We start from the raw sequence: 17493 nt of genomic DNA, 5'->3' as shown, positions 1-17493 counted from the left end.
CTAAATTGTGAGGATTTGCTGTTTTTTTTTCATCTTTTTTGTCTTTAATTAATTAAATATTTTTGTACTATTACTGACTGTGGGAGGAAACCACTGAGTCTCCCAAAAAACCCACACAGATACATCTGCAGCATCTGTTTCTTCTTTATTAGAAATATGGTGCTCTGTGACAGATGGAATAATGTTCATTACCACCAATAAGTCAGATCCAGTAGCAGAGTAATATTCTACATTTAATTGCTTAATTCATATGTGGTATTTTTCATATAAAGAAACCTGATTATTTTAATGTTATATTTTATCTTACGGTTGTAATGCATGTTGTCAGTTGCAGCAGTTTGTGTGCAGTGATTCATGCTTTTCTCCAAATTTCAGCACAGCGATCGGTCCATAATGAAAACTGCAGAGAGCACAAAACCCACAGTTTGCATAGAAGCCAATTCATACTTTTCATACATACGCAACAAATAATAACAATTAGATGTTTTCTGCCTCTCTTACTTCTCTGTAGTATCTGGCATCTATTACACAATCTATTGGAATATCAGTCAAAACACAACTAATGTGACTCAGGCAGGTTTGAAACATGTTATGTTAATGTCATTCAGGGGTCACTGAATGTAATCTGGGATGCTGCAGAAACATCAGTACTGATGTTATGTGTCTTGCCCGGTTGTGCCCACAGCTGCAGGAACACCTGCAGCATCACACAGTACTTCATCTGCTGTAAATAAATGCCCATTTTTTCTGCGTTGATTATGATATTTTTTACTGTTGTTATGTTATCTAATGCTATATGTACAGTGTCTCCAGAGGAGTCCCAACACAGAGCCAGCCTTCCTGATCAGTCTGTTCAGTGTGAGGTCGTTTTCACACTTTTGTGTTTGTTGATAAACTCCCTTTGGTTCAGCAAGGAATGCTGCACTTGCCACAACAGAAGATTTGCAACATCTTCCTGCTCAAATTAAAGGACCGAAGCTTCCTCAAGAAGTAGAGGAAGAAGTAGAAGTAGAGTCTGTTATTGAGGTGAAATCCAAGATATCTGTATCCTTCCACCACGTCCTCTCCAAGAATGGAAATGATTTTTACCCTAGTCTTGGTCCTCCTAAAATCCACAAACATTTCCTTGGTCTTGGCCACATTCAGCAGGTAAATGTGTAATGTTCTCATCTCCTTTAACATCAGCTAGCAAAGTACCCTTGAGAGCAAGGCTCCTAGGCTGGTTTCCTTCAGGTGATGTCATATTTCAGATGCTGGAAGGACAATAGAACAGAATTATTATTTAACTGTCTCTCAGAAGAGTCTGGTATGATTTACACTGCAAGAAGCAACGGTTTATTTCTGACTTACATTTGGTTTTTGGCACCTTTGTTTGAATAAATATGCACCAACTACACCACAAAGATTAGTAAGATGCAGCAAACCACCACACCGGAGATCAGAACGCTCCGACTGAGACGACCACCTGATGGAAAAAGAATAAAATCAAATCAAACTGAGATGTAAGCTACTGTAACTGGAACACAGTAAATGCACAAACATGAACATGATTCAAAGCAGTGACGTGAAATGAAGTATGCTGATCTGTCATTTTCACTCATTCATGTGTGATGAGAGTTATGTTGTTGAAAAAACACATTAAACATTGTCAATGTTGCAAAAGCTTGGAGGTGAACACTTGGAGAAATGAACCCAGTAAGGTAGAAACTGGAGGCAGTTCAGATTAAGTGATGAATGTGTGGTCAAGCATAGCGTTCAAATGTAAATAGAATAAAAGTGAATTGAAGCAGAGACTCGTCATCCATCTGCAGCTCTGATGTTTTTGAAAGTCTCACAAACTTCTTTTATATTTCACCTCCATAGTTTTGGTGTTTGTTTGCCAAGAATCTATTAAGGAGAACGACCGGCCAGTGTATTCAGTCTCATGTCGTATTCTGATTGGTTGGTTTGTAGATGTGGGTCGTAGCAGCAGTCACATTGTGAGAATTTAGACTGAAATTTCTGAGTTTTTTGCAATCAGGCTTTGAATTTTTGTCTTAAACTGTCTTTGGTCACCAAAGCTCCAAATGTTTCCAGTAAACATCTGTGAACTTATGAAAACACTGTACTGTTACTTTAAAGTAATTTCACATAAGAAAAATAATTTGTGTAAAAATGCACTTAAATAATTATAAAAAGTAGGTCTGGTTTACTGAATAAACCAATGCACTACATGTAAAAAAAATAAATAAATTCCCATTCTGTAGAATGAGAACAGTTTTGCAGCCTGTGTGTACATCTGATTATCAATTATAAATATTAAGAAGAAACCCATGGGTGATCAGGGGTCTCATTTATAACCGTTACGTAGGCAGAAAACCAGACCTGTAAGAGGCGTTCGCCACTTCCCACGAAAAAACAAACCTGACGGGAGACTGTGCGAACCTCTACGTGAACTCTGACCCATGTGTTTGAACATTTAGAAGATGGGAAACGGGTGCCGCAGATGGTGATTTCAAACGTTAATTATAGATCCACATTATCATAAACATTCAAACCAGCAGTGTTATCTGTACTTGCTGCAGGACAGTCTGGCTTGCCTTTCCCTGATATTAGAGTGAACATACCGATTCCTTTTCACCTCGACCACATTAACTAACTGATGAAATCATCATCATCAGTTGTAGAAATCCAAGATGACATAAAACTTAACTTAAACAAACATAACAAAAATAATTGCAGAACAGAGCGTTAATAGATTTTAATATCTTCTAATACTGTGCATATATCACTGGGTATGATTTTAGTTTCCATACAGTTTATTTGTGTAAAATTGCTGCAGTGAACACATGACTGTCACTGGAGACACCACAGTGGCTACCACACACACACTCTGCCTTCTACAGTTAGCTCACTATCACATCTTCACCACTTGCACTCATATATGAAGTGTGTAAATTAGAGCAACACCTGTATGCTGGGTTTTGGAGTAAAAAAAATGAATGAATACAGTATTTATTGTATTGTAGATATTGAGTGTGTGGTGTAAAAACTACTTTAAACTGATTAACCGGGTACTGGCCCGCTGCAAGGTGTCCGGTCAGAAACTTAACCAGAGATGTCTGACCATACGATCCACAGGAGTGTTTATTGAAGTTGTATATAGTTGTTCTGGGTTACACACGTAACTTCAGGAAGTCCAAAAATGGGGAAATAAAACAGTAAAAGTCCGTTCATGGCTGTCGCTTTCCTTCATCTGCAGCTGCCCAAGTACAAGTGATGAGAGACTGATTGGTGCAGCGAAAGAAACACATGAACATCAATATTCGTGAATACTTTTGCATCGACCATTTATGGTTGAATGTGGGCGTGTAGAGGGCAGGATATGAGGCTGATCGTACATTTCCAAGTGGACTGTGATTCATAAAGAGAATTATACAGTTTTATAAATCTGATTTTTGATGACACCACGACATTTTATGATGTCGTGGTGTCTCTGTCGTCCAGGCTTTGTTGAAGAGAAACAGAAGATTTGAAATGATCACATGAACACATTATAGAAAGATAAACAATCAATGCAATGTTGGACCATTAACAACATCTAAACAAGCTTACTCACCAACAACAAGTTCAACAATTGCCGACTTCACTCTGCTCTTCAACTTGGGAACCAAACATCTGTATCTCCCTTCATCTGCCAGCGTCACATTCATGATCTTGAGTGAAATGTTTCCGCGCTCCAGTTCATCTGTGAACAGCTTCGTCCTGTTGAGGTACGCTGGGATCTTCATGTCGAGGTCTTCCTGTCTGTGCCGGTAAAGATGGACGCACGCGGCCCGACTCAGCCGATCTGAGGGGTCAGGCTTCAGATCGGGCTTCGACCACTCCACCGTCAGCCCCTTCACGTTGAACTCAGGGTACAGGTGACATGGCAGGATGACATCATCACCTGGAGAAGCGATGATTGGCTGAGTTGACCCAATCACCTCAGACTGACCTGGAAAATGGAGGGAAAATTTAAATCTCATGAAAAGTGAGTGATTGCTGTATGTTGTATGTAGCAACGGTATCAACGCTATATCTCACATCTTTTCTGTAAAATCCAAACTTCCAGTATCAATGACTGTATTTTACATTTTCAATTTAGAAACTTAACAAATGCTACAGAGAGCATGTTGCACTAAGGCTGAAACTAATTTCTAATTGATTAGTTGATTATTTTCTTGATTTGTTTTGGTCTGAAAAAAATTGAGAAAAATAACCATCGGGCCTCGTTGACATCTTCAAATTTTATTGTTTGTATTGTATGACAAACGCTCCCAAAACCCAAATATATTCAGTTTAGCGCTGCAACTAACTATTATTCTCTTTATTGATTAAGCTGCCAATTATTTTCCCAATTAACAATTTTGTATATAAAATGTATGAAAAATGCCTGTTATAATGTCATAGAGCTCATGGTGATGTCTTCAAATGTCTTATAATTTTCTGATTAACAGTACAAAATCCAATAAACTTGTCTTTTAAAAAACAAACATCAAAATAGCTGCTGATTAATTTGCTGTCGATCGACTTATCGTTGCAGCTCTAATTGAGTTTATTATCACATAAGACAAAGAAAAGCAACAAATCATCACAAATGAGAAGCTGTAACTAAGAAATGTTTTGCATTTGTGTCTGAAAATAAATTGTTTTCTGTCAGTCCGTTAATGGATTAATCAGCTAATTGTTTCAGCTCTTTGTGTAGGCTAAACACAGAACGTGATTTTTATAAAGTCATCAGGACTTTATAAATGACCAAAAGGTCATTCTGTCATTCTGACAGGAAACCCTCAAACCCTCTTAACCCTTGTGACAGGAGAACACCAGGGGTCCGTTTCACAAAGCAGGTTCAACAAACTCTGAGTCTAATCCTGAACTCTGAGTTAATCTACTCTGAGATAGGAAACTCTGAGTTTCCGGTTCCAGAACAGCTGATTTGAGTCAGTTTAATCAACTCGGAGTAGTTTCACCTGGAGTTAAGCGCGTGCACCACAACTATAAAAAGCCAGCATCAATGGAGCCCCGATTCAACGAGTCACCATGGCAACGGGGAAGAGGAGAGCGGCGTTTTTCGCCCCACTAGAACTAGAAATCTTTTTCGCTCATACGGCGAGTTTGAGCATGTTTTCAAAAAGAAGTGCAGCACTGCTGCAGCTGCAAAAGAGAGGGAGACGGCGTGGGAGAACATCGCTGCTCGGGTCAATGCGTAAGTTTAAATGTAGTCCTTTGCAATCACAATAATATTACAGAGGAAAACTGCTTGATTGGTCGCCTATTAATTTATTTTATTTAGGTCCAATCCCGCGAGGGAGAAGCGCACTTGGCAGCAGTTTAGGATGAAATATAAAAACATTGTTCAAACAGGTGAGACCTCGGCATAATCTCATGGGGGTACCTCATTTTGATCATGTTTTACATTGTAAAGTAAATATTAAGTGGCTGTTTGACTGTGCAGTTGTTTTATCCCCAACATAATGCTGGTTTCACACACATAAATGTCTTCTCATCTACATCATGTTATGTTAAATAATTAATCCTATTTAAACTAACACAGACTAACACAACTACTCAGCCAACAGAAAGAAGGCAGATGTCCGTAAAACGGGTGGTGGTCCAGCACCGCCACCTCTAACGGAGGCAGAGGAGCTGGCCCTAAGCCAGAATTTAGGAAGGCCAGTGGCTGGCTCCGACACTGTACAAAAAACTTCCGTTTGCAAAGAAACGCAGCGCAACACACAATATCTGCTGGGATGTGAGAGCATGACTACGATTGGTAATGTTGCAAATGTAAGGACGGATTAGGTTTTGTATGTAGATGATGGACTGTGACGTGAAACGGTATCTCTCAAAAAGATAATTGTCTGGAAATGCCAGAACATCTATGCCGCGGTCTGATAACCATCTCTCAACAAATATTTAATTCTCTGCGCAGTGATGCTGCACCTTCATCCACGGGATCGTTATCAAACGGACATGCCATGTTAGTGAAGAAAGTCGCCACTTACTGTGCCTAATGGATTTCTAATATACTGACTCTGATTGTTTTAATGATTTTTTTTAAATGACAGACGGCAGAACTAGGCTACGCCAAAACTCGCCTGCTGACTGAATGAATGAGGAAATCAAATGGAGTGTGTGGCTCTGAAAGAGGGCGGAGACTGAGAGAAACTCGAGGTTTATTGAGAAAAACCTGGTCCCGACCAGGTTAGGTTCATAGTCTGTTACCACGGTAACTGACCAAGAGCTTAAGTTACCTCTCTCTGAAACAGGCTAGAGTTATCCCTCTTTCTCTGGTTTGAGTTACCTCCCTTTTTGAAACGAAAACTGAGTTTCCCTCATTTCAGGGTTAACAGACTGAGTTTTCACTAAACCTGCTTTGTGAAACGGACCCCAGCACTGAAAAAAGGAACAAGTTGAAACAACGCCTGTTAAACAACATGACCATGTTTATCTCTTCTGTCAGTACTGTATGTGGTGTGAAGAGGTTGATTTGTGCCTCCTTTATATCAAACTTTTGCACAATCACAAATGAGAAGCTGGAACCAAGAAATGTTTTGCATTTGTGTCTGAAAATAAATTTTCTGTCGGTCCGTTAATGGATTAATCAGCTAATTGTTTCAGCTCTTTGTGTAGGCTAAACACAGATCTTTTATAAAGTCATCATGACTTTCCAAATGACCAAAAGGTCATTCTGTCTGGGAATTTTCTGACGGTATGACAGGAGACCCTGACTAGTTTAAGTTCACATTACAGTTTGTGGACACAGAAAATGAACCGTAAAACATATTTGCACATGTTCACTGATTCATTCATGTATCGCTCAGGTGAAACGAGTTAACAAGCGAATAAAAGCGAAACATGTCAGTTTACCTTCAACCGGAGTCCAGACGATGAAAGTCAGACAGAGAATAAAAATCCAGAATGTAAACATGTTACTAAACTGATAAAAGTCCACTTTAAACATGTAAATTAGACAGACAGAGATGAAGCGTCCGTAGAGCTGCTAAACTGTGACTCACTCTGTTGTTACTCTGCTTTTGAACTGTGTAAGAAAGTTGCAGTGGGCATGCGCACTACGCGTCATCATGTCATCTAAGAATGTTCCAGGCGGTTGTAGATCTGTAATTGCATCTTATAATACAAGCGCGTGACAGCACTTTCTGTGGGACGTTCAGTGAAACTGAAAACCGCATATAAAACTACTGTGGGGTAAATTGTGACGTTTTATTGATGATCACGTTTACCTTCACTGTACTTTACTTTACTTTACTTTACTTTACTTTGGAGAAATGTATTGTTTAGATTCACTGACTCTCAGTTGTATTGAATGAATTTGTTTATTATTTTGATCAAATTTTATATTCACAAATAAGCTGATTGCTCATGTTAAACATGTCTTCTATATGTGAATGTACAAAAAACATGTTAAAATATAACTCCTGTGAGCTTTACAAGAGGGGTGACAATCAATAAACTAGTGAACCAATCAGACTAATTTTTCATATTGTAGGCTGATAAAGACGAGGACTCGGACCTTCAGAGGGCAGAACGGAAAGAGACAGCATCGGCGCAAAACACTCTGGTCTTTACTGTTTTTGGTTCTCCACTTGGCCAAATGCTTCAATAAACATTTTCAGCTTTAAGACATCAAAAGTCTTGTGTGCGCCTTTCTCCACTGCTGACCATTGCTCAAAATATCCACAACACATGTCACATATGGATGACCTTGATAAAACTACAGACAATGAAGGTGACTTATTTGGCATAAAAACTGAAATCACATGTACATGTAGACATGAAGGCACATGTTCATATCAACCTGCAACATGTGTCAGCCACCGGTGGCGCAACACCTACTGATACATTCAAATGGCCATAATTCAGCAGTGATGAGTCTGACTCACTTGAAATTGTGCACCCTTCATCTTTGTACAAAGATACCATAAGTTTAATGGTTGGGTTCACAATTTTTCAAGCTGTCGACATGAACATTGGCCTTTCACCTGTCAATCACAGCTGTCAATCAACATCCCACAGCAGACATCAAAGCTACTACAAGTCTTCAAATTTTACTAAAAGTAATAGTGATAATGTCCAAAATGGCTACCAGCACACTGATTAGAGGGCCTGAATTTGGTGATTGAGACCATAATGAGCTGATGCTTTTTGAATGGGGGTCAGTTGCATCTAGTGGCCATCGGTGGCATTCACTTATTTCAATGTTCTTCAGACTGAAGTTGCAGCTGGGTCTTGATGGACAGTGTTGGACTGAAACTTTGAAAGACTTCATTTGACTAATTTAGATGGCGGAAGCTGTTGATCAACTCCACATGAACTTTTAGGCCTAAATGTCAGACATTCTTTGATATGCAGCTGAGTTAAGCTTAATCTAAAACTGTTCGGTGTTCAAGATCTAATTCTTTTGCCCTGAAAGTAATAAAAGTAGTGTTAAAAAAATAAAAGTATGCAAGCTTTCAGTATTTGCTTGAACATTTGCTCTGAAAAAGAACATACGAAGCATTCATATTAAACAGAGCAAACCAAGGTTTTGTTTTGTACAGTGACATCAGCGGTCTTTTTTTATTTAATTATAATTTACATCAAATATTTGGATTTAAATGTTTAAACCCAGCTGGTGTTTAACAGTCAGCAGTTTTGTGTTGCAGGTAAACTCAACACTGATGTCTCCTACACTGATGTCATCATCACACAGGAAGTGGAACTAAAGAGGATCAGAGGTAACTGATAATCTATTAATGGTTTAAGTTATTTTTCCAAGCAATTAAAAGCCAAATACTCACTGGTTTGGTTAAATGTGAGGATTTTACACTTTTCTCTGTCATATATAATAATAAACTGAATGTCTGAGTTTTTGAACTTCTGGCTGAATAAAACGAGCAGTTTGAACACGTTACTTGGACTTTTAGAAATGATAACAGGCATTTTAAAGACAAAATTAATCAAGAAAATAATTGGCAGATTCATCAAAAAATCAAAATAATAGTTAATATATAATCTACTGTTGTTACTGACCTGTTCTCCAAATAATAACCAACAGTTGATATAAAAGGTGTAAAAAAAAGACAAAAAAAATCACAAATATTCAGATGAGATGTTGAATTAAAAACAAATTTCAGAACTTTACAGTTTATAAAAACACATCAGACTTCAGCTCTTCTATAAAAGAAGAATTTAAACACACTTTTCTACCTCTCAGTGTTTCAAGTATCTACATTAAAACACACACACACACATTCTTCTGTTATGTAATGACTGTTATGTTTCGTCCCTCTGGCTGTTTGTTATCCGCTCGGAAACGGAAGTTCCGCCCTCTGTGCTCTTATTGGTCCTCAGTGACATCAAGCAGACATTGCCATGGTTACAGTAAACAAAACAGTAAGAATGAGGTCATATGTCCGCCCCCTTAAACTCCAGAGGGAAACCCTGAGTTTCTATTCTTAGACTTTACTTTCAATGATTTGTAGGTTAACTGACATGAGGACATTGATAGAAATATAACAGAAACATGTTGATATGGAGCAGAGAAAAACAAAACACATAGATACAGACTGAATGGATGGTAATGGAGAGATATAGAAAGGCTATGGAACAAACTGAACCAAAACAAAGTGACAGACTGCAGACATGAAATGTCCACCTGACTGCAGTTAATCTTCAGATTTTTTCCTGCTTTACTGTCTTTTGGCTCCTGATCTGTTTTTTTTATTTTATTACTTTTTTCTGGACCTCTGGAGCTTGAAACTGCATGAAAAATGAATTTATTCATTTACAACAGACAGAATTATATATATTATAATAATATATATTATGTAGTTCTACTGTGATTTTGACTCCACTGCATCTATCTGACAGTTATAACTACACTCAGTTTGACTGTTATTGAACCATTGAACAGTGGTGAAATACATTTGGGAGTTATCATGGAACAGCTCTTATGCTGGCAAAATAAACAAAGGGAATAAAGGGAAAATCCATGAGACCACACCATTTGCAGAAATGAAACTACTTAAATAACAAGGGAATAAAGTCCTATTGTTTGACAAAGACACTTAACTCTCAGTCTAAATATACTGAAACAGAGAGTTCATTGTCTGTGTCTTCATGAGACTCACTTGACCTGTTCACAAAATAAAAACAAGAAACTTGTGGGAAACTTCATACAGGGACTTTTTCTTAGCTGATTTTCAATGAGCACAGAGAAACTTTCCACTTTCAGCAGATGAATGTGAAAACAAACTCTGCACATCCATCATTCTGTACAGTGAAGCTCAAACATTCAACTGTAGGAACAAGAAAAACATATTTTTGAGTGGAAGGGGACTTTAATGACCAAAACCCTGACAGATATTCAGTATTAAGGTCATTATGTAAGACAATCTTAAAGCTGCATGAATTGATTTTTCGGGGGAGGGAGAGAAACAAATTTTTAAAAAACACTAAAGGAACATATTAAGTTATAAAGTTGAATGTGGTGAATGTTTTAGCTAACAGCTAGCAGTCACAGAGCAACATTATCATATCATTTGATTTGCATCAACTTCATAGAAATAAGTCCAATATTCACTCTCTTTTAGCTCTGTTTTTGCTCTCTACCAACTCATGAGGGAAATATCTGGCTCTTTAGTTGCTAAAAGCTCCACTTTCTTCACAAACTAGTTGCTAATTTGTTAGCTACCTGCTGCTACGTGAAACAAAGTTGATATAAGTCCAGCTGTCAGCTAGAAACCAAAAAAACCAAAAAGCAACCAAAACAGAGTCTGCAGAGCTGTGTGGAAACTGCAGTCAGGCGATAATTCTCTGTGGATTTGTCACAAAGTGTATGACATTTCACATGATATGTAGTCATATGATCTATTGTTTATATATAAATGTTTTTGACTGCAGCTGGAACTTGTTTGACCTTTAAACAGTTAAATCATATATTATGATGTTAGATGTTAAACATGGTCAAAGTTCCAAAACTGAGGTTTACGTATGTACAAGCGCTGCCTGAAAGTCAAAAGTCAGGGCTTCAACCTGTTTGGAAAAGTCTGTTTATAAGGTAAAAGTTACCTCTACTAAAGTTACCGTAGTCTTTGTGGCTGAGGTTGTTCATGTTGAACATTATCATATTTCAGATCAGATTTGTGTTCCAACATGTATGAATGAATTTGAGACATTGACATTTTGAGTAAAGAAGAAGAGGAATCCTGCTACTATAGTTTGTTTACGTAGCCTCCAGAGCTGGAGGAAGCTTCCTGAAGCTGACTAATCAGAAGTGGGCTCATCGGGAGGGGGACCTTACAGAGACAGGAGCTAAAACGGCCTGTTTCAGACAGAGGCTGAACTGAGGGGCTGCATAAAGGACCAGTATAAGATAAATAAGGAGTTTTAACCGTAAATCATGGAAATATATTCCAGTAGAGCCCCAGAATATAAATATAGACCTGAAAATGTGCTGAATATGTCTTTAATTAAAATACCATTGAATGTTCGAAATTCTTGGGTTTGACATCATATTTTTTTTTAATTATGCCACGTTAGCATCATGACTCAACTGATGACAATATTGGTCTGTTGGATATTTCAGTCGTCCTCATTGAAATATCTCAAAAACTACCTGATGGATTGCCTTTAAATATGGTTCAGACATTCATGTTCTGCTTCTAGATGAACTTTGATAACTTTGGTGATGTCCTGACTGTAGCGCCAACATCAGATCAAACTTTTTTTGTCCTATCTAATATCAGTAAAAGTGATGCCAAAGTGCAGCTGCTATATGGCTTAGACTTTTGACCGACTACACCTGTGCTATCGATACCTGATTCAACAGGTGTTTTTTCATTCTTTCTACTGATTCACCACCTGTTTAACGTCACAGGGCATTCCTTCCATACTGAAGTCACACCTTCGACTGAGCAAACACTGAGTCTGCTCTAATTTGAAATTTTACTGATGAAAAAAACATAAAAATAAACATTTAATCTGGGCTCAATTGAGTTTTTAAACATCTTGGTTACATATAACTAACTTTGTCTCAACAACATTTCAATTCAATGTTTGTTGTGTGTATGTGTGTATATACAGTATATATTGTATATATGTATGTGTTATGTATACATACACCATACTACCTTAATTTTCTTCTCTTCTTTTTATTTCATATTATTATTTTCACTATCAAACATATAAATATTGTAAGAATGGTATAAGTATGAACGCCATCATATGTAAGCAAATGTAAATCTACATAAGTGCACTCTTGCAATGAAATATATTCAGGACTTGCTTCACAATTAAACATAATCATTGAAATGTTTAAAAACACAGACGTCTAAAAAACTGCAATCACATTCAGCCTGTTTTTTTTTTAACACAGATGTCTTGATATCTTTTGAATTACACATCATCAAATTAAAAACACCGTTGTGACTTTTACAGAAATGAGACTCTTCAAAGATCAAAGATCATTATTGTGAGAGGGGCTGTTATTGGCCTGGTAATCACCTGAAAACTGACTCATCGGCCAGTTTGTTATATGATACATGAAACAGAAGCTGAACGCTGGGGGGATTAACAGTAAATAATCAAACTGTGTTCCTCTTATTAGTATCTTCTAAATGTCATTTCATAACTTCCTGGAAGAAAACTGTAGCTTCCTTGTGTAGTCAAGGTCTCTTCTGTGTTTCGATGGAAGAAACACAAGGAAGGAATTTACACAAGGAGGAACAGGACAGATTTTTACTGATGAAATCTGGGATTGTCCCCAATAGATTGTTGATGTATTTTTTAAAAGTTAAAGAAGTAAGAGATGCTGCAGAGACAAAAAAAGATGAAGAAACATCAAATCCTCACAATTTAGGAATTAGACCTAAAGAATGTTTGGGTTCTTTATTATTCCAATTGATTTATTGACTAATTGTTTCAGCTCTAATTTATTTATTAGCAATTAGTTTGTGGTAACTTGATTAAGCACACATTTCTTTAGTAGAATTCAACATTTCAGCCCAAATTAGAGCGAAATAATAAAAGCTTTTCAATTTGATTTTAACTTGGGGTTCTTCTACAAGATGGAATCTCAAGATCAGGTAACAATTCAGGTGTTGCCTTAAAGCCCCTATCATTTCAGTTTATAATGTCCTTTTGTGGTATATCCAATTTAAAAAAATAAATAAAATCAACTAATTAAATTACCATGTGGTTAACCTGGAGCCTGTGGGGCCCCTGAGGTTCTGGGCCCCATGGTAATTAAAAAAGATCAATTGAAAAGGTCTAGGAGGAGCCGAGTAATAAAAAAAAATGAGTGTATGAATTATAAATAGAAGTTTGGATACATGTGTAAAATAAATTTTATTGTATCTGTTTCAAAGCATCTGAAATGTTCAAATAGTGACACCTCCTGGCCAAACATCGGTATTGTTTTTGAATGGAAGCAGTTGAGTCAACCAAGCACTTTATTAGGGACGCCTGTGCAATCTAATGCAATCCAATACAAGAACTCTGCCATAAATTCTCCTTTTGACCAGAATATTAGGAACACTTTACAATCTAATGCACTCCAGTACACCAACACCACCCACTACAACCTCAATGATAAACATAAAGTACAATTATCACCTTTCTGAAAATGTCAACAAAAACTGAAAGTGTATAAGTTTCATAAAAGTAGAATTTAATGCAGAGCTGTTGTATTGGATTGGTTATGATTGCACAGGTGTTCCTAATAAAGTGAGTATAAGTGAAAACTGATGATATCATCCTGAAGACTTTGTTAAATAAAGGTTCTGATGCTGTTTGAGGATAAATAAGAACTTATTAATCAAAAGAACAAAGTCAAAAACCAGAGAAGACATCAAGAAGAACAAAAATATTTCCATTCCAACTAAATGGCTTGAAATGCTTCTTTATAGAGTTTTTCCCCCTTAACTGGAACATTTTGTCTGGTTATGTCTGTAGTGAAAATATTTTAGACTAAAATGCCCAACAGGTGGCGCAAAGCAGTCATGTATGATGCTGTTGATCAGCTTTATTGAAATGTAGGTGTAGCACATCCTTAAGTGCTTCAGGAAGTAATAATTCATTGAAGTTTTTACACACACACACACACACACATAAACACACACAAAAAAACATAATATACTCATTGCCTGAGAGACTGTCCCAAATGTTGGAGAGCTGAAACAGGAATCACGTATAAAGCTTTGTGTTTGTGCTTCAAGTCTAAGTCTGTTTACTGGCTAAAGGTCAACCCTCCCAGTAAATAAATGTAACAGGAAGCTGTGAGACTTCCAGGAGCACTTAGATTAATAGTCCTGATAGGATGTTGACAACAGTAAATCGTGTGAATGAACATGTTGGCGGTGCAAATGTTGTGATTTATGATGATATTCTCTATACCAGACAATAACTGTTGGTTAACTCTGTATCCCAGTTAATTGACTTAAAACAAGTTAATTAAATCTAGTTTACAAACTGGTTTTCATGCACAAACAAGTCTGTTTTTACTGTATATGTGCTATTCATTGTATGACTACAATAATTGTGTTTTTAGGTTCTAGGAATGGCAGTGTTGGTCCACTACTGTGATCCAGGATAAAATAACTCAAAAACTAACAGATGGATGTGTCACCGTGATATTCTGGACAGACATTTGTGGCTCTTGATGATCCTCTGACTCTTTATCTTGCACCATCATGAGGTTCACATTTGTAGATTCAATGTCATAAGAACTATTGCATGAAATTGGCATAAAGTTTTCGACACAAATTAAGATGAATTGTAATAACTTTGTTGATTCCTTAACTTTTAATTGAATACTTGGGTTTAACTTAAAATGTATTCAGCTCAGCTGTGTTTAGCTAAATGTTAGCAGACTAACAGTGAACATGATGAATATTATATCTGCTAGACAGCAGCATGTTAGCATTGTCATATGTGAGCATGTTAGCATGCTGATGCTGATGTATCAGATGTCAGAGTAAAGTCATAAACAGCTCCATTAATTAGTCCATACTGTGACATTTTGTCTACATGGCTGATGATGCCTCTGAAATCTATCTGTCAGCTCTAAAATGTCTTTTTTGTCAGTAAAAATGTATGATAGAGCTGCCTGCTGCTGCTTGAAAGAGAGCAGATAACAGTCCAGCTATGAGGTATGATGATGCCATATGCACATTACATTCTTTTAATTTGATTTATTTTAAGTAACATCTGATGTGTGTTTATTGTTGTTAGGCAGTTAAACTAACCTGTAAAACCATCAGCTGATGAAGGATAATGCTAACATTAGTTAGCTAACATTGTTAGCATCCTATTTTGTAAACACTGTTACCATCTGACGCAGCATGACGTTAGTTACTAACTTATCTAACGCAGGATCCTGGTGTCTAGTTACATAGCTTGGTGACTTCCTGTTTGCTCAACTAAAACATTTGTAATTGTTTATTCTCAGATGTTGTTACGTAGATAGATGTGATATAAGGTTTTATTCTCAGGTGGTGTTATGTAGCTGTGATATGAGGTTTTCGGAGATGCTGCAGTAATGAGTAGAGGTGTCTCTGAGGTCCTCTCATATCTGACATTAGCTGCATTTGTTCTATATCAAACAGTCAATGATTGACTTTCACCATATTCTCCTGCATAATAGCATATGTATGACATTGCACTGTTATGTAAAATAAGAGTTACTCTCAAAAAGGACAGACGCATATTTGCAGTTTCAAGCTTTCTGTGTAACTTTGAAACCATCTCAGGAGCAAGTAGAGATGTCAGGAAACAGCTAATAAATAGCAGGTGAGCCAGCTGATTGTTCAGCAGCATTGGATGATGACTGGAATACAGCTGAAGAAAGAGAAATTGAAAAGAAAAGGGAGAAACAGCACAAGGAGTTAACACCGGGAGAATTAAATCAAATAGAAGATGAAAAAGGTGAGATCAACACAAAAAAAACAGTGAAATGGGCAGTTAATATTCTGAGAGAAAAAACAAATGGACTGTAACTAAAAACTATACCGCCAATGCTCTGAATGAGACCCTGTGGGGGTTTTATGCAGCTGTCCAGTCCACCAAAGCAGAGGAGAGTACAGCGTTGCCAACCTAAAGAGTCTGAGGGCAGGTATTATCTTTTAACTGAATTCAATGTCATGACTGGTACCAGATTCAAGACCAGTAATGCAGTGTTTAAAGCCATATTTAAACGTTATAGGAAAAGCGGTAAAGATACCAGCCTCGACCATCCCCGTATCTCTGAGTCAGACCTTGAACTCATTAGAAATTCCATTGCACTGTCTCCCAATACACCCCTCGGTCAGGTCAGAAAAGTCTGGTTTGACATCCAACTATGTTTGGCTCGGCATGGCAGGGAGGGCAAGTGGCAGTTATCCAAGGCATCTTTCATACTTCAGAGAGACGAGGATGGAGTCGAACATGTCAGCCTGGTGCACAAACCACAAGCTAAGAGTCATAAAGACAAAGAGGTTTTATGTTTGCCAGGCCCAAGGATCCGCTGGGTCCGGTCGCAAAATTCAAGTTAAATATTTCCAAATGTCCGTCAGATGCCAAATCTTTCTATCTCCACCCGAAGCACGCCGTGACCTCCAACATGTGGTACAGCCAGGAACCTCCACTGTCCACTGCCTCAGGAACATGATGAAAAAGATCAGCGAAAAGGTGATCACGCTTAAAGTCTATTGGCTAATAAAGAAATGACAGTCTGATAATTTTGTATGACACTAAATAATATTTTCTCCCTCCATCCCCAAAAGATAATAAATATCCTTATTATTCTCCCTTTCAGGTGGGTCTTTCACGGGTCTACACAAACCACAGCCTCCGAAGCACTGCTATAGGCCAGCTCTCAGACGCTGGCCTGGAGAGCCACCAGATAATGTCTGTGACAGGCCATCGCTGTGAGGGCAGCCGGCAGGCTTACTGGGCTCTGTCACTGCAAGAGAGATGAGAATGGAGCCATGTCTTGTCTTCTTCCAATGCCCTGACAAGTAGTGCCTGTCATGGCCAGTCCTGAGCTGAAAAACACCCTCCTTCAAAGGCTGCTATGCTGGATTTGCCTATATCACTATCAAACTTTACAATAATTGGAAAAGTTGAATTTAATTTGAAATAAGACAGCTACTGTAGGTAGCACATAGTTGATAGCTGATGCAAATTGTTAATTCAGTCTGTTTTCTATTCATATGATTTCCATTGGCTACAATCTGTAGAGTGGAATCAATTGTTGACATGTGTTTTTGCAATAAAAACACGAATTACTACCTGTGGTTTTTAATTATTTAAAACAAAATTGTTCGACAAGCCCATGACTACAACATGAAAAAGCACAATACATCCAGTCAGCCCACTGTATGAGCAATTTAGGTTAGGCCTAAATTTTGCAAGTCTCATAAAAACGGTCCTGTTAATACAATATATCTAGTCTGGCCTACAAACCTCTGCTGGCATTGGCCTCAGCTGGCT

The 17493-nt window shown here is 37.6% G+C and overlaps 2 protein-coding genes across 6 annotated transcripts; one reads left to right on the top strand and one right to left on the bottom strand.

Moving 5' to 3' along the window:
- Window positions 1-71: 71 nt before the first annotated feature.
- Window positions 72-7090, bottom strand: LOC121889774 (myelin-oligodendrocyte glycoprotein-like). 3 transcript variants are annotated; one of them, XM_042402007.1, is made up of 4 exons: window positions 6892-7090; window positions 3596-3976; window positions 1351-1465; window positions 72-1253 (listed from the first exon to the last, which is right to left on the bottom strand). In XM_042402007.1, exons 1-3 carry the CDS (start codon window positions 6983-6985, stop codon window positions 1392-1394), a joined length of 549 nt encoding a protein of 182 aa, XP_042257941.1. In that variant the 5' UTR covers window positions 6986-7090; the 3' UTR covers window positions 72-1253; window positions 1351-1391. The 3 variants fall into 3 exon arrangements, with proteins under 3 accessions (XP_042257941.1, XP_042257942.1, XP_042257943.1); XM_042402008.1 differs by having other exon boundaries at window positions 3599-3976; window positions 6892-7087; XM_042402009.1 differs by lacking the exons at window positions 72-1253; window positions 1351-1465 and adding an exon at window positions 2726-3266 and having other exon boundaries at window positions 3599-3976; window positions 6892-7089.
- A 7841-nt stretch (window positions 7091-14931) lies between these two features.
- LOC121889759 lies at window positions 14932-17291 on the top strand. 3 transcript variants are annotated; one of them, XR_006093610.1, is made up of 3 exons: window positions 14932-15173; window positions 16604-16689; window positions 16817-17291. XR_006093610.1 is itself a non-coding variant. In XM_042401979.1 (3 exons), exons 1-3 carry the CDS (start codon window positions 15169-15171, stop codon window positions 16976-16978), a joined length of 282 nt encoding a protein of 93 aa, XP_042257913.1. In that variant the 5' UTR covers window positions 15158-15168; the 3' UTR covers window positions 16979-17291. The 3 variants fall into 3 exon arrangements, 2 of the variants coding, with proteins under 2 accessions (XP_042257913.1, XP_042257912.1); XM_042401979.1 differs by having other exon boundaries at window positions 15158-15173; window positions 16575-16689; XM_042401978.1 differs by lacking the exon at window positions 14932-15173 and having other exon boundaries at window positions 16180-16689.
- Window positions 17292-17493: the final 202 nt, after the last annotated feature.

Source organism: Thunnus maccoyii, chromosome 22, assembly GCF_910596095.1.
Source record: "Thunnus maccoyii chromosome 22, fThuMac1.1, whole genome shotgun sequence".
NCBI classification, from domain to species: domain Eukaryota; kingdom Metazoa; phylum Chordata; class Actinopteri; order Scombriformes; family Scombridae; genus Thunnus; species Thunnus maccoyii.
Note: the sequence above shows the minus strand (reverse complement) of the source record. Positions and strands in the feature narration are given on the sequence as shown.

Bases quoted from the DNA above. Each gene is read 5' to 3' on its own strand.
- LOC121889774 (XM_042402007.1), bottom strand. From the start codon at position 6,985: ATGTTTAAAGTGGACTTTTATCAGTTTAGTAACATGTTTACATTCTGG. The intron at 3,977-6,891 runs GTAAACTGACAT...TCCATTTTCCAG, and splicing joins CGTCTGGACTCCGGTTGAAG to GTCAGTCTGAGGTGATTGGG. The intron at 1,466-3,595 runs AGTAAGCTTGTT...TTTTTCCATCAG, and splicing joins TGTTGAACTTGTTGTTGGTG to GTGGTCGTCTCAGTCGGAGC.
- LOC121889759 (XM_042401978.1), top strand. From the start codon at position 16,192: ATGCAGTGTTTAAAGCCATATTTAAACGTTATAGGAAAAGCGGTAAAG. The intron at 16,690-16,816 runs GTGATCACGCTT...TCTCCCTTTCAG, and splicing joins TGAAAAAGATCAGCGAAAAG to GTGGGTCTTTCACGGGTCTA.